This window comes from Rana temporaria, chromosome 3 (assembly GCF_905171775.1).
Source record: "Rana temporaria chromosome 3, aRanTem1.1, whole genome shotgun sequence".
In the NCBI taxonomy this organism is placed as follows: domain Eukaryota; kingdom Metazoa; phylum Chordata; class Amphibia; order Anura; family Ranidae; genus Rana; species Rana temporaria.
Genome location: NC_053491.1, coordinates 99,007,776 through 99,025,115, shown reverse-complemented (window position 1 = coordinate 99,025,115; position 17,340 = coordinate 99,007,776). Strand labels below are relative to the sequence as shown.

The 17,340-nt window shown below is 43.0% G+C and overlaps 1 protein-coding gene across 1 annotated transcript in view; it reads left to right on the top strand.

Moving 5' to 3' along the window:
• Nucleotides 1-17,340, top strand: part of CA12 (carbonic anhydrase 12) — a 32,671-nt gene that overhangs the window by 11,079 nt on the left and 4,252 nt on the right. Inside the window, exons 3-5 of the mRNA XM_040343074.1 lie at nucleotides 10,804-10,983; nucleotides 11,080-11,222; nucleotides 12,640-12,732. Coding sequence (XP_040199008.1) covers nucleotides 10,804-10,983; nucleotides 11,080-11,222; nucleotides 12,640-12,732 — 416 coding nt within the window. The remainder of the gene's footprint in view (nucleotides 1-10,803; nucleotides 10,984-11,079; nucleotides 11,223-12,639; nucleotides 12,733-17,340) is intronic.

Below are 17,340 nucleotides of genomic sequence, written 5' to 3'. Positions count from 1 at the left end.
CTTAGCATAGTGGCAGAGTCTGCATTCCTTGGTGTAATAACTATGTTTACCGTCTAGGTAGAGCCTGTCCTATCTGGCATTATCTGGAAATCTGTCCTATGCAGCCCATTCTGATTTTGAACTCTATACACCATACTTTGTATATAATGTTTCAAATTGACAGTTTTCTTTTTAACATGCATTTTGTAAACTTTTGCATTGCTACAATAAGTACAATGCAAAAACTGTTTATTTTTGTTACTTTTCATAAGAGCAAACTGGTACCTATGGCCAGGTAAAGAAGAACCAGATAAGATATCTAATACAGAACCAAATCTAGATAATTGCAGCAGTACCATATAACAATGCTCAACTAATAGGTCATGCAGCACACTATGATCAATGGACTTGGACAAATGCCTACATTGCCTGTCCGACACACCAAACCTACCCACAAGATAAAAAAAACGTCTCCTGGCCTATCTTTCTCACCTAGATCACAAGCCTCCTACGGTGGTTTCCCTCTGAACCGCTGATGGTGAGTTGGTTACTTGCCCCGATATGGTGGCTGGGGAGTTCCGCTCCTTCTTTGCATCCTTATATTCTTCTGCGGCCATTCACACAAGGGATGATTTAGCAACACTTTTTGCCAACATAGACATGCCTGCACTCACTCAATCCCAGTTAGAGATGCTGGAGGCCCCTATTTCTAAAGATGATATAGCTGACACAATGTCCCACCTTAACCCGTCTAAAGCACCTGGCTCTGACAGCCTTCCCCTTGAATTTTACACCGCATATGCGGACGTCCTGATCTCCAAGCTCCATGAATTGTTCTCTTACATATTCAAATCTGGCTCTCTAGCCCCCTCTATGTCTGAAGCCTATATTGTGCTCATACCCAAAGCTGGTAAGAACTTGGAGTTCCCCGAGTCGTATCGCCCTATATCCCTTCTCCAGCTGGATGTGAAGATTTTGGCCAAGATCCTGGCGCTGTGCTTAAACACAGTAATCCTTTCGCTGATCCACCTGGATCAGACTGGATTTATGCCTGCTAAAAATACAGCGTATAATCTACGTAGACTTCACATGAATTTACAGGCCGCACATGACCAGGTGGGCTCCAGGTGTCTCTTGACGCCGCAAAGGCGTTCGACTCTGACGAGTGGGAGTACCTCTGGTTGTGTCTGGCTAGGTTCGGATTTGGACCTAAATTTATTAAATGGATTCAACTTCTCTATAGTGGGCCCATCGCAAGGGTCTTGGTCAACGGGAGGGTGTCCGCTCCTTTTCCTTTTATCTAGGGGCACACGTCAGGGCTGCCCTCTATCCCTGTTATTGTACACACTGGCGGTGGTGCCTCTACCTTGCGAGCGCACCCGGGTATTCAAGGCCTGCGTTGTGGGGGTATGGTGGAACTGATTAGTCTATATGCAGACGACATGTTGTTGTACCTGGCAGATGCGGGACCGTCCCTACAGGTGGCCCTGGAGGTTATACGAACTTTTGGTGGTTATTCCGGCTTGAAGATCAATTGGGACAAATCCCAAATTCTTCCCATTGACATTAGTGTCCCCACATAAATTCAATCCTCCTCTCCTCTTCTAAGGGTGAGCTCCATGAAATACCTAGGTATTGTCATCAGTCGCTACACGGGAGATTTTATCAAACTTAATATAGAGCCTCTAATTGCAACCCAAAACGGATGTGGGCTAAGCTACCCCTTGGGGTCATGGGTCGAGTGAACATAATTAAGATGGTCCTACTTCCCAGTTCTTATGTCTTTTGGCATGCACCGTTTTATTTGCCCCTTAGAATTTTTAAAGGCTATTGAAGCTATTCTCAATTCTTTTGTATGGGGATGTTCCCGACATAAATTCTCATGGCAGGTACTAAAGAACCCTACTGAGTTGGGGGGGGGCGCTGCGCTGCCCGACTTTAACTTGTACTACTTGGCTGCGCAACTATCCCTTTTCTATTATATAGATAAACTTGACAGAGATCGCTACTTAACACTGGTATGCCCCCCCCCCCCCAGACACATGGGTACACACACGCCTTTCAGATCATTTTTAGAGATCCTGCTGAGCCTTGGGTGTTGGGAGACCGGGGGAAATTTATTGTACACTCCTTGTAAGATCTGGGCGGTAGTGAGACGTAGACTGAGATTTCCCCCTACCCATTCTCATACACCCTTATGGGATAACTCCTGCTTACCTGAATTGCTAACTATACCAGACCATGTTTTATGGCTAAACCGTGGGGTGATGTTTTTGTCGGATGTCTATGATGGATCTACCCTGAAGTCATTCCAGCAAGGGGGAGTTTCGCTTCCTCCAGCTCCGTCACGCTCTCCAGTCCCAATTTCGTGAAGGTCCTCCTAATTTAGACCAAATGGATATTCTTGACAAGTTTAAGTGGATCTTGTCCCATTATCCTATTTCTGTAATTTTATAGTTCCTTGCTTTGTCTCACTGCAGCGGCCCTTGCCTATGCTTTGAAAGATTGTTGGGCTTACGATGTAGGGGAGATGGAGGATGACGAATGGGAGGATGCGCTGGATACTTGTAAAAAGGTCTCTGCCAGACTCTCTGACCGCCTTGTACAGATGTACATTATGCATAGATCTTACTTGACTCCCCTTCGCCTGGCTAAGTACAAGCCTGACCACAACCCTCTATGTCCTAGGTGTGATAGCCCAGCTAGCTCCTTTTTCCACCTTATATGGTCATGTCCTGTGATACAGGACTATTGGTCCCACATAGTGAGGTTCATACATGACGAGATGGGGTCTCCACTGACACTTTGCCCGAAACAGTGTCTTCTGGGTGTGTACCTGGACTCTGACAAATTTCATAAAATATTTTTACAAGAGTCATTGTTTATTGCCAGGTTATTAATAGCGAGAAAATGGTTACCGGTCACACCACCGACACCCCAGGAATGGATCTTGGCGGTTAACGTGGTTTTGCCTTATAAAAGGGAGATCTATGTGCATAGGGGCTGCCCGACCAAGTTCAATAAGATTTGGGATTCTTGGATGGGCACTGCGGCCACGTGTGGCGAAGGGCCGGCTGATGTGTAGTGTGCCTGCCATTATTGTTTATTATGACTTGGAGCATGTGGTTTGTGTAAACTCGTTGTGCACCTGCCTCTGTATTTTTCTTTTCTGTATTTATTCTTCTCATTGTACTTGCATTGCCATTGTCCTTCTGTATGCTTTTATTCTTCAGAATAAACACCACGTTTATTTTTAATTATTTTTCTCAGTTTAGGCCGATATGTATTCTTCTACATATTTTTGGTAATAAAAATTGCAATAAGTGTATATTGATTGGTTTGCGCAAAAGTCATAGCAGGTAAATGAAAAACAAATACGTACTTTTGAAAAATGTATGATGTTTTTCATTTAACTTCTTTTAATACGAGCTGCTCCTATTTATATTATTATCACTAATTATTTATTTTTTCTGGGACTGCAACATTATGGCGGACACATTGGACACTTTTGACACTTTTTTTGGGACCATTGGCATTTATACAGCGATCAGTGCTATAAAAAATGGGTTAACACTAGGGGGCGATGAAGGGGTTGATTGTGTTCCCTAGGTGTGTTTCTAACTGAAGGGGGATGGGACTGACCTAGAGGAAATGACGGCTCGTTGTTCCTAGCTATTAGGAACTCACGATCTGTCTTTCCTCACAGAACAGGGATGTGTGTGTTTACACACACGCGTGTCCCTGCTCTGCCTCTCGTGCCGCCGGTCATGAGCATTGGCAACCCCTGTGATGCAGCGGGCTTGCGCCTGCTATCCCGTTTAAAGAGACCGACGTACAGCTACAATGGTTCGCGGGATGGCGCCGACTTGCCACTGTAGAACGACGACGGCTGGTCATGTAAACCAGATTCACAAAATTTGACCTAGGCACAAATATCTGCAGTGGTTTTTCTTAGCTGTCTTCTGGACCCCTAAGTCCTGTGGCTTTCTCCTGCTCCATTCTACTTTATCAGCCTGATAACTTCTGACAAGTTCACTGACAACTATGATAAATCCAGCCTGAAGTTTTGTGTCAGGGTGGGTGCTATAAATAGATTAGCGGACAGCTGATCAATTCACAGCACAGATCTGCATTGTTTCTTCCTTTTTCTGCCTATGGTGGAGAGGGGGTGTGTGTGCGCCTTTCCTCCAATAAGCTGTCTCCCAATGTATGGCAAGAATCCACACCCACAGATGAATCTGAGAATTCTAACAGGACGTGCACTTTCTAAACGGTATATAAAGCTGAAGGCAGCAGATATACGGGTAAAACTTATGTAGGGATATTTGTTTTCATCTCTGTTTATCATCTGAGGTTGTTCCCTTCACTGGGTATATGTGAGGTTTTACATCCACTTTAAAACCACCAAACATGATAAATACTAAAAGCAGAGGCCCTGGAATGAAATGGTGGCTGTTGCAATTTCTTTATGCCAACGCAATACTGTATTTACGCAGCCATTTATCAAATGCAAATATTCACAATATATATATTTTACTTTAAGAGTGTAAAGTTGCATGTATGAAGTCTCTCATGCTTCCAACAGATATAAAAAATAAAAAAAAATTAAAATTGGGAAAACCACAATGTGGTAGAGCTCAGCTGCCCCTGAACTCTCCTCTATTAGTACATGTACACGGCGGTTGTTTATAGTCATTTCCAGGCAGTTGAGGTTGGAAGCATTTTGGAAAGCTAAAAAATGCATTCAGGACAGATGTTGAGGCATTTGAAACGCCAAATGTCTGTAACGGCTTGTAAATGCAGTAACTCTCATTTAGCCGCATTTTCGTTTTTATAGGCTTTTTCATGGAGATACATTTCTGACCAATTGCAAAAAAACGTTTCTAAACGCAAATGTGTCATGTAAACGTGGCACAACAGAAGTTTTTAAACGTTGGTCACTATCTGTCAAGTTCCATTGTTAGGGTGAGGTTTTAAAACGTCCCGTGTACATGAGCGACAGGGCAGGGGGAGAGAAGGGGTGTCTGGCTAAAGGCTACAGAAGACAATGTATCAAAACTTTATATTGAAAGACCGCACAAATAGGGCTGACATTTAAGGTAGAAAAATCAATCCATGGGTACCATACATTAAAATTTTATTTTGGTGCACACAAAAACGATAGAATAAACAATTGTTTGGTAAATATTGGAGATGTTGCACTGAGTAAAATGTAAATGGAGCCCAAACAGGTCAAGATTTACACTTGCGCACACACAATATATGCAGTACGTCGCTCAGCAAGTGGTTAAAGATGTTTAGCCCTATTTGTTTAAGGATATCTAAACCGAAGAACAATATAATATATTGCAGTTTACCAGGTATTTTTTCAATACTATTCCTCAAGCCACTTCATGTTGAATTGTGCTTGTTTTCTACTTTGACCAAGTGCTACAGACTTTTATTAGGGATAACTTCAGAACCTGAAATAGTTCAATATATATCAGAGAGTTAACATACTTTCAGTGTTTTAAAGCGGATGTGCCACTAAAAAAAATTAAAAGCCAGCAGCTACAAATACTGCAGCTGCTGACTTTTAATATTAGGACACTTACCTGTCCTGGAGTCCAGTGCCGTCCGCAGCAGAGGACGAGCGATCGCTCATCACTCTGCTGCTCCCCCCCCCTCCATCCTCCGTGAGAAAACCAGGAAGTGAAGCACTCCGGCTTCACTACCCGGTTCCCTACGGCGCATGCGTGAGTTGCGCCGCTGATTGGCTCCCGCTGTGCTCTGGGAGCAGAGTGTTCCCAGAGCACAACGGGGGGGAGGACGGGAGGCGACGTTCTGCCCGCAGAAAACCCGAAACTGTGTGGCCGGAAGTGGGTGCAATAGTATCTGCACCCCCCCTCCCCCCTGAAAGGTGTCAAATGTGACACTGGAGGGGGGAGGGTTCTGACCAGCGTGAGTTCCACTTTAGGGTGGAGCTCCGCTTTAAAGAAGAACCACCATTATGAGAATATTTTTTTTAATTTTTTTGTATTGCAGCTGCTTACACACAGCCAAAAGCTCCAAATTATCTTTTACTATTTATTAAAGAGCAAGCACTGATTGTTCATTAATAATAGTGACAGATCACCGAGCTTGGAGGGGGGCAGGGCTCTGTGCTGGCTGAACCTCCAGGAACGCCTACAATTTGGGCTCCATAAGGGGATGCAGCTACCGTCAGCAGCATGGGACAACAGGGCCACCAATTGGAACAATACCAAGTGTTATATGCACTTGGTCCTCTTGGGAGTTAAAAAAAAAATGAGGGTAATTATTTTTCACGGCTACAACAAGCAAATGCACAAGGTGCAATATTTGCTGAAGACCTTACATTTGTACACCCAACCTATGAACGATATTTCAGTAGTCCAGATAATTTTATAAATGACATAACCAAAACAGTCTGTGCTTTTAAACCTTACTGCATATGGTACCCATGTTGGTATTGGTGCCTTTTGTTTTTTGTTTTTAATGACTGGGCCAGGTATGGTAATGAAAAAGGTTAAGTATCCTCAGAATGTGATGAACAAGGATTCCATCTCCCCATTCCAGCTTGGGTCTGAAGTTACATTTCCAAAGAGGAAGTCCTTATGGAGTTCTTGCTGTCACTGACAATTGCTGTTAACAGGACACTGGAGCCTTTGTCACTGGCAGCACAAAGCTCTTCAGTAGTATCGGTTCATGATAAATGCACCTGTTAATTGCCTCCTAAGAAAACTGCATTTTTCTTCACACAGCTGGTTGCACTGCACTTTGAACCAACATATGAAAAGGGTGTTTTTTGGCTTGGTAAATACTGCTAGATCACATGTTTTTTTTTTTTTGTTGCACTCAATTGCAAGTTGGGGGTGGGGGGGGGGGGGAGATAATGCGTCCTCCTATGATGAGTAAAAGATCACTCTCTGAAGAGAGCTATGGCTACATTACATATAGCTGAAACATTGGTTTTATTACTGGGAGGGGAGCAGAAATGTTACGATTAGGAAGACGTTTTTGAGTGATCTTACAATTGAGAGAGAGAGATTTCATCTCTATCTATTCCTTTTTTTTTTCTCTTTCTCTCTCTCGTGCTGCCCCAGTCCCTAACTCCCTGCTGGTTAGAGTTTTGGTAATAGTAGCCACACAGGCTTTGCCTCCCCGCACAAAGATCACTCCCCAGTTTTTGTAGAGGACCTAATGAGCCCACCTGATACAGCTGGGCTCATCAAGTCCTCCTAGCAGGACTCCCAGCACTCCCCCTAGAGGAGGTACAAACTGGCATAAAGCCTGAACCTAGGAGAAATATATACAGTATCTTGGATGCAACCAGGGGATTTAACCTGCCTACTGTCACATACCCCCCCTCTTGTTTCAACCTTGGGGTTGGAACACCAGCATTCAGGCATGCATGCACCCGAGACAGTGCGTCCACATTCCCCATTTGGATGCCAGGGAGATGTTTTACAGTAAAGTTAAATTCTTGTAGGGCCAGAAACCCTCTGTTGGGGATTGGGGTACCTCCCTAATGGCAAACAATAAATAGGGAATAAGACAGTCCCAATCCTTTCCATCTTTATCCACCACCCTCTTTAACATTTGTTTAAGGGTTTTGTTGAATCTTTCAACCAGCCCATCTGTTTGGGGGTAATACACAGATGTACGCAATTGTGTCACTTTGAACAACTTGCACAGTTCTTTCATAACCCGGGACATAAAGGGTGTACCTTGGTCTGTAAGCAGTTCCTTACAAATACCCACGCGGCTAAAAACAAGAGATGGCTCTTTGGCTATGGTTTTGGCCGAGGTATTTCGGAGAGGAATCGCCTCCGGATAACGGGTGGCATAGTCCAATATAACCAAAATGTACTGATGCCCCCTAGCGGACTTCACTATTGGACCTACCAAATCCATGGCGATCCTCTCAAAGGGAACCTCAATGATGGGAAGGGGTATTGGTGGGTTACGGAAATGTGGCATAGGTGCCAACTTCCTGTAAGGTTTGGGCACCACAAGTTGCTCAATGGTTTCTTCTGCCCTTTGAGCCACCCGATAGAGTAAGTCCCTTTCCATGATGAAGTACGAGTAAGTGCAGGTCGTATCTGGGTTCACTAACTCTCCATCTATTTTCACTACGTTTTTTCCCGTGCCTTTATTAGGGTGAGGTCCTTTAACTGTTCGGTGGCAAAGTTTTCCCTGTGAACCTTGAGATCAGAAAACTCTACAGATGGCATGTTTTCGTCTGAGGATGTTGGCTCCTCCCCAGTTTCTTGAGTCTCCCCTGCCAATACCGACAAGGGGAATTCTGGAGAGTCCTCACCACTCTCAGAGGAATTCTGGTTATCAGATTCCTGGTATGTAGAGGCACCAATGGGGGGCTCAGGATAATCCCATAGTTCCCAGAACTTTGGAAAATCCCTTCCCACAATGGCATCATGTGGTAAGTGAAACGCTAACCCTACTGGATGAGAGAGGGTATCTTTTTGGTGGTCTCAAAACACACTAATCACAGGATACTCTCGGGTGTCCAAATGCACACAAATAACAGCTACCTTGTTATTCCCAGAGACCGCTGTAGTAACTAATTCAGCCTTTATCAGTGTCACCAGGCTACCTGAATCCAGCAACACAACAACATTTTTACCATTAATACACATCTTGCATAAATGTTTCTCAGTTCCCCGAATAGCAGTGCATGCGACTGTTGCAAACAGCAACCGACGTCTGTCCCTTAGAAAGTCGCATTGCATGGGTTCATCCACAACCGGTCAATTTGCTGCAATGTGTCCCTCTTGCTGGCAGCAGTAGCAAACAATCCTTTTTGCTGCCTCTTGAGGCCTTGACTTCCCGGGCTGTTCTCGCCAGACACTAGGGAGAACCCCCACCCTCTCACTCTCTCCACCCTCACCCCTTGGAATAATCTTACCCGCCACTGGGGATGGTCTGGTCTTAGGGTGGAAAGTCTGTGAGTCTCTGGAAGAGGCAGTTAGGTTCTCTGTAGCCATGTACCTCTCAACAAGATCCACAAGCTTATCGGCCGTTTCTGGGTCTCCATGGCTTACCCACTTTTGGATGGGAGTAGGAAGAGCTCTCAGGAAGCGATCCATCACACCACGTTCCACAATCTTTGGTGCGGACAAAGTCTCTGGCTGTAGCCACTTCCTGCTCAGGTGAATGAGATCATACATTTGAGATCTGGGGGGTTTTCCAAGCCGGAAAGTCCAGTTTTGCACACGCTGAGCCCGGACAGCCAGGGTGACACCCAGCCGCAACAATATTTCAGTTTTTAGCACCACATAGTCTCACCCCAAAGGATGCGGTATTAGAGGAACCACTTGCCTTAAAGTCTCCATTTGTTGTAGTCTCTGCTCTTGCTTCTGCAACAGGTCTATACAGCGGTCCTCAGATTGCTGCTGAGCTTGTTAGTGAGCTTGCTGCTGGGCTGTGAGGCTCTGTTGCAAAGTTTCATTTGTCTGCTGCTGGGCTGCAAGGCTCTGTTGTTGAGCAGCAAGGCTCATTTGCAAACCTGCATTTGTCTGCTGCTGATTGGCATTTGCTAGAGCCAGCTGTTTCAGTATCTACTCCATTCTGGCCTTTCAAAAAAAAAACTGCCACTGCCCACAGTCTCCACCAACTGTGAGGGGGTTAGCCCGTCAGCGGGTGTGTGTGACCCCCTGGACGGGTTCAACACACAAAAACAATTAGGCACAGCAGACGGTGGTAGGAGGAAAACAAAAAGGTGCAGATTTTATTTGAACTATATACAAAACAAATGTGACAGAAACAAAAGAAATGCAAAAATAAACCCTGGTCACTTGACTGCTTACTAAACACATCGGTGTCCCTAACTAACGCCTAGGTACAGCCTAGTGCTGCCCCAGTCCCTAACCCCCTGCTGGTTAGAGTTTTGGTAATAGTAGCCACACAGGCTTTGCCTCACCGCACAAAGATCACTCCCCAAACTATTCACACAGGTCTGGTTCCAGGTTGGAGCATATCTCTTGGCATGCTGGGAGTTTTTTTTTTTTTATCACAATGTTTTTATTATGACTTTCGTATAAAGCAATACAAAACAAATCAAAACAAAAAGAAAAAGATATTGGGTGATACACACAAAATATACGATATACTCAATATGCGCAATATACTTCGCACGCAAAACTATACAAGGAAGTTGGCAAAGAACAGTACCGTGTTACAATAACATTAACACAATCCAATCATTTCTTGGGCCAGATAGACCAACATTTGTCAAAACGACAACATTGTAGAGAATTGATTGCAATTAAACGTTCAAACGTGTGGTTTCTATGGACTACTCTAACTATATCAGAGAGATTCGGAGTTATATTTGTTTTCCAAGTGCGTAGTATGGATGCTCTTGCTTCTAGAAGGATGTGGCTGACAACCTGTCTATGTTCTGTGGGAAACCGTTCTACGCCTAGATGGAGAATTGCCAATGCTGGAGAGGGTTGAGTCAAATTTCCCGTTATAGAGGAAATAAAGGAGAAGACTTGGTTCCATAGACTCCGTATATTCGGACAGTGCCAAAGATTGCCTATTTGCCCACAGCCTCTCCATCATGCTGGGAGTTTTTGTAGAGGACCTAACAAGCCCACCTGGTACAGCTGCACTCATCAAGTCCTCCCAGCACTCCCCCTAGAGGTACAAACTGGCATAAAGCCTGAACCTAGGAGAAATATATACAGCATCTTGGATGCAACCAGGGGATTTAACCTGCCTACTGTCATAATATTCTCTCATTATATTATTATTTCTAAAAAATTATATTCTTGCGTGTTTTAATTTTATTTATTAATCTAGGTAATGATGGAGAGGACAACTGGCCAGTACAGTACGGTTTTTGTGGTGGTGTCCATCAGTCACCTCTTGATTTCCATCGTGGCATCTTGCAGTATGATTCCAGACTTGAACCCATACGTTTGTATGGATATAATGTTTCCAGTACAGAATCCTTCACTATATCAAACAACGGACATACAGGTATAGCGCAATACTTGGGTAATTCTTTGTTTCTAGTTCGCAGTTATTCAACAAGAGAAACCGAATATTTTTTTTTTTTTTTTTTTTCCCAAACAGTGTCTATGAGTCTGCTTTCAAATATGTATTTGGAAATCCCACCTTTTCGCTATATTGCAGCATATCTTCACTTTCATTGGGGCACCCTAGCCAGTCCTAAAGGCTCAGAGCACTGCATCGAAGGCAAAAGGTTTTCAGCTGAGGTAATATGAATGGATAAAGCTGCTGAGGGAATGGTGGGAACCCTTTTTTTTTTTTGTACCTCCCAACTTAAAAAGAACGCATTTAAAAGGACAAGGCTAAATAGGATAGGGTGATTTCAACTTTAAAGCCCAATGTAAAAACCCTCCAGGCCTGGTGCTTCAGTTTCAGGTTGGTACACACTATAATCTGATGTGCTTTGTTCATTATTCACATCTGAGGTTTACAACCACTTAATCAGATGCCGAGAGATCTAAATAAAAAAAAAACTGATGCATGCCCCTTTGTTAGGAGTGATCAGTTCTCTGTTCTGTGGGTGTGACCGATGCAGCATAGAGAGCTGGAGCTGCATGTTACGATCTCTCTGCCATAGGTGTGCACAGCCTATTGCATTAGGGTGTGCACCCCAAAGCTCAAACACGTATGTGTGTGTGTATGTACAGTATACTGGCAGTGTCAATAGAACAAGTAACAGTGTCCGTATATGGCCGTGCACAATGTCAGTAGTTTTTATTTAATTTTTTCGGAGCCCCTTAGGGGGGCATCTGTGAAATATTGGGGGTCTAAACAGGAGAAATCTGTGCCACTGGGTGATTGGGGTGTTCCCAGGCACACCCTGTGCATACGCTTATGCTCTCTGCTATCCCAGCCCTTGTTTTCTCAAAGAAGAGAGTTGTTAACTTTACGGACTCTGCGCATACAGCATATTCACAATATGGGCAGAGAGAGGGATGTGAGTTGTCGGCTGATGGCTCACATTCCGTACAGCAGGTAACACCTGGCAGGAATCTGTGGCAGTTTTCTATATGGCAAACTGTCGCATTGCCTCTTAGAGGCAGACCTGTACTAGTTTTCTATTTCACTCTGAAATAGAAACTGGTGCACATAGGCCTAAAACAGGTCTATCTGCTCTCCTAATGTGGAGCATGCAGCAATAATGGCGCAAGAAGACTAGTTAATTCCCTGGGCTATATGAATAGAAGAAGCCCACCACTTCTATTACTACTGAACCCTTCTCATGTGGCGGCCATCATGTAGACGTCCGACCTCCCATATGTATTCTTTGACAGTAGGGATTGGCTAGAAGAGATAATGTAGGGTATATGAAACTGTACCCTGATAGTTTGGGGTTGTGGGTATCACACAGAAGTGGGGGAGGGGCACATCATATTTTTTTTTTCCTGTTCAGTCTTGCATGATCTTTACACATTTAATGCCTAGTTGTGTGCTTAGGTTTTGTAAAAATCCCCTATCCTACTTTACACTTTAAATACTTTTATTCCCTTCTGCTATTTCACCCTACATAGTTCTAATTGCATTATAACATAATTCTCTCACACAATTTAATTGTCCAAACTGCAAGCTATCAATGCAATTTCCATCTTGACCTGAATAAGTACATCTAACTTTTTTCTGCAGCTGCACATTGTGCATTATAACACCAAGTATGCAAACATGGCCATTGCGATGGAGGCGGCAGATGGTTTGGCCGTGCTGGGAATTCTTATTGAGGTGAGACACGGAGCATATTTGTTGTATATGTGTGAATTAATTTTATGTTCGCGTTCTCTCCAGATATTTTGATGTATTCTAACATGGAGTTTCTAAGGAACTTTGTATCTCCTTAGATTGGGTCCTAGTTTTTCTCTAAAAACAGCTAAACCTAAATATAAAGAATTGGCGCAAATGTGTGATATGATGATGGCTTAACATCTTGATTCAGACCTCCTGAGTTTATTTTTCTTCAGACGAGGTGATGCTGTCTTGCAAATATAACTGTTCTTATTATTTTCACTGCTCATCTTAGAGAGGGGGGTCCCAGGGGAAATGGGGTGAGTAGGCTAGTCTAGACATCCAGGCATACAGAGAGCGATTCATCAGACCTGGAGCAGCTGTATATGGCAACCAATCAGTTTCCTTTTTAATTTTGAAAGCCTAAAGTGGAACTTTACTAAATATTTTCTAAATGATATTCTAAATGCTGAAGAGAGCTAGAGATGTCAGTGGGTACGGTAGCAAGAATGCTTGAATGGGTTGTAAAGGCTCAAGGTTTTATACCTTCATGCATTCTCTAGAAGTCCCCCTAAATCTTATCAGAGCCCCATTGCGATCCAGCTATGTGTCGAGAGACTCGACTCTCCAACTGATGTCAATCACAGCCAGAGAGCCAATGGGGGGAGAGAGGGGGCAGGGCTGAGAAGCAGCTCTGTATGTGAATGGACATGCAGAGCCAGCGACTTGGGAGCCCCCACAGCAAGCTGCTTGCTCTGGGGGCACTCAGCAGGCGGGGGGGCCCGGAGCATCGGCAAGGGACTCGAACAGGAGGATCGGGGCGGTTCTGTGCAAAGCCGGTAAGTATTACATGTTGGTTATTATAAAAATACAATTTATTTAATTCTACTTTTAGGATATTGCATTGCTGGAGTAGAGCAGAGCATAGTTTGACTTTAACTGAACAAGCTTGTTGTTGGGGGCATGGGGCCAGGGGGGAGATGTCACATGTGGCAAGTTCGCTCCGCAGGGAACCTTAGCAGTCTATCTGGAACTGGTCACAGATCTAGGGAATATACCCTTAGCAAGATGGAAATATTATCAAATGACAGGATTTCTCAATAAGATGAAACCCCCACTGAGATCACTAAGCTCCACTACGGTGTTCGAGGATCAATGTGTGCACTTGGGGGATGCAAGGCACTTGTTGTCTCAGATGTACAGACTGATACAAGGTTCCCAACAGAATAAGGTACCATACTTTATTAGGGAATGGGAAAGAGAATTAAATGTGATGCTATCAGATGAACAAATTTAAAAAAATGATTAAATCAACTTACTCCACATCTATAAGCTCGCAAGTTCAGGAAATGGCCTATAAATTTATGACGAGGTGGTATAGGACACCAGTAAGGTTAAACCAGATGTACCCAACAGCAGATGCCCGGTGTTGGAGAGGATGTAAGCAAAGGGGCACATATCTCCACTTGTGGTGGGAGTGCCCCAGAATTAAAATATTCTGGGAAGCAATCGCACCGTGGATTGAGAGATTGACCCCTACACCTATGGAGTTTACGCCCCTATGTTTCCTATTCCATGGAACGCCTGGCCCTATTAAAACATACAGGAAGAGTATTGTATCACACTTGCTAAATGCAGCAAAATTATTAATCCTCAGATTCTGGAAACAGATCATCTGCCCAACACTAGCAGACTGGAAAAAGGAGGTTAATCGGATAATGGAAGTTGAAAGGTGGATTCAAGTAGTGAAAGATAAAAAATGGGAATTTGAGATGACGTGGGCAGGCTGGATACAATATGCCCCTGAAATGGGACAAGAGAAATGGAATGGGGAAATAGGGGATGTAAAAGATATGCGAGATCCCCAGGGTAGTGGTATATGGATCAAATTATAGAAGAATAAGGAGTTAGATCATTGACCAGAGAGGAATTATCTAGATCTTCACTCATTCTATTTTTATTTTTTACTTATTTTATCTTTCCTCCTTATTGATCTCCCTTGGAGGGCCCTTCTTTTGTATCTTTTTTTATAGCCTTGATAGTGTGGAGTAGGATGTCTGCCCCGAACTAGGAGAGAGAGAGGGAGTGCAACCATGGTGAAATAGGGGTAGTAGGGAGGGATATGGGGTTGGGAAATGGAGTAGGTGGATAGAGGTGGAACACGGTCACTAAGAAAATATAAAAATTTCTCCTTTTTTTTTTCTTTCTCCTCCAGCTCACTAGTATCACTTTGGGGGGAAGGGAGTATGGAGATGGGCACGCCACTCAAAGTGGGAAGTAGGTCAGAAGGACACTGGGCACTGATCCAGTGTGAAACGCGTAGGCTGTTTTCCCTATTTTTGCTGCCTTTTGTAGTGCATTTACCATTGATTTTACAATAAACACAACTCAAGAGTTAAAAAAAAAAAAAAAAAAAAGAAAGTAAATATAGTTGAAGAGACTCTCTTCATCATAAGGTACAATTGTGTGTGTATATATACATACATACATACATGTCAACACCATGGCCATTAGGCCTCTTATGAGGTTTTTTTTTTTTTTTTAGAGGGGGGGGGGAAGGACAAATAAATTACACGGGGATTACCCCTCACTTTATTTTCTAGGGGTAAAACTTTTTCTATTCTTACATTTTTTTTCTTTTTTATTAATTGCACTGTTACGCTAGTTGGGAGAAAGGCCTAGAGGGCCGGCACATATAAACACAAGAGAGTAATAACCAAACACCAAACACTAGGCACTAGGTCAATAATTATTATGTATTTATCATTAAAAACTTTATTTTTTTTTAACAAAATAAGAATAGACACAAGGGCCAACAGTGGTCTCGGGGAAGTAGGAGTGTGGGATTTTTTTTTCTCTCTCTTTGCGCGGGGTATAGAAGGACATAGTAGGAGAACATACGATTCAAGCAGAAGGGATGGAGGATGTAGGGACAGAGCAGACATAGGCCAATGTAGCGAGGGGTGAAGAGGATTATACTTCAAAACATTTATTCCTTTTTTTTTTTTTCGCTCTCTCTCTCTTTTTCTCTCTTTTGGGGGGGGGGGGGTAGAATAATTGACAAGTTTTTGGATATGAACATTTTAGATTTTCCATGCAATGTTTAAGATATTCGTGTAGTAAGCAAAGAATGTATAATGCTGTATGGAATATGTTAAAATAAAAAATTTTGATTATAAAAAAAAAAAAACTGAACAAGCTGAAGATAGAAGCTGATTGGTTACCATGCACAGCTACTGCAGTTTCAATACTTTCATTGCATGAGGCTTCCAAGGGAATCTTTCAGTGAGCATTTTCAAAGATGTCATGCCTAAGTAATATCTTGCATTATTTCATAATTCCATATTGGTTGTCTGTCTGGCCAGGATTTGTTTTGCCTTCTTCTGGACCAACATTATTAGAATGTTTTCAACTTTAATATACTTAACATCACCACCCTTTAAGACATGGTACCCTTTGCAGAAACATTAACAATGCCTTACAAGAATTGGTAGGGCCCTGTAATATAGAAAAATAGCCTGAAAGGATCTAAGAACAACTTGGTGATTTGGAAACCTTTACACTGAGACTTATGACAGAACATTGAGTTTGTCCAGTGTTCTCTGTTATTTGTGGTATAATAGCAGATCATGTGTTAAAAGATTAGCATGAGCTCTCAGTTGGTTAGTCTGGTATTCTTGGGTAAGAAAACTGGACCATGGACTAAAGTGTCTTCATCTGAATGGGCTTGTTATGAGCTGTGTCCAATTTTTACAACCACATTATCTATCCTAAATGTGTACAACCTAAGGGTTTTTTTTGTAGACTTGCTGTATCTGGTTTATAAAATAGACCATTCATGGATGAAGGGGCCTCTCAATACTTGTTGTTTTATGCACAGACAGAATTTCCAAAAAGTTTTATGTAGTGGACAAGATCTCAGAAGAAGGTGAGTGAGATTAGCATAGTGTAGCTTACGTTTTTAGCAAGAAAGTAACCCGTTATGGAGAGGTGATTTGAGTTGGATATCAAGTGCCCAGTATGCTTGGTGTATAGTCTTAGCTGGATTTTTCTCAATGATTCCACAACTATAGCTTTCCAAGGACCCCTCCAGCCAACACCAATATGATCCAGAGACTCTGTAAGAGATCGTTGGCTTAAAGAGGACCAAATTGATGGCCAGTGGGGAAGTCGTAGGCTTTTGGATCTCTAAAGATTGTCTGATTGTGGTTTTGCCTAAAATGTGATTGTTATATCCTCTGTGTTGTGAGAGACACAAGACTCTGGGCTGGAACAATGGATGTTTATTCAGTACAGGCTGTACACTGCAACATGCATCTCAGGACATTACATATCTCTGCTTTCTACATGTGCTCTCTCTAAGATGGCTACTCTGCCCCTTGACCCTTGTCATCACTGCTGGGTGGAGCCAGCCTTAAAGTGCCAGTACATGTGAAACCCTTCAGGTATAACAGTGATCTTGTCATTTTGGCCATTCAACTTTGCTGTCTTAAGGCCATATATGTATTTTAAGAAATGTTTTCTACTTATTCATAGTGCAAGAAATGATTGTGGGGTAAGGTCATCTTCCTGTTGCAAATTTTGAAATATTTTGTTACCTCGTGGATC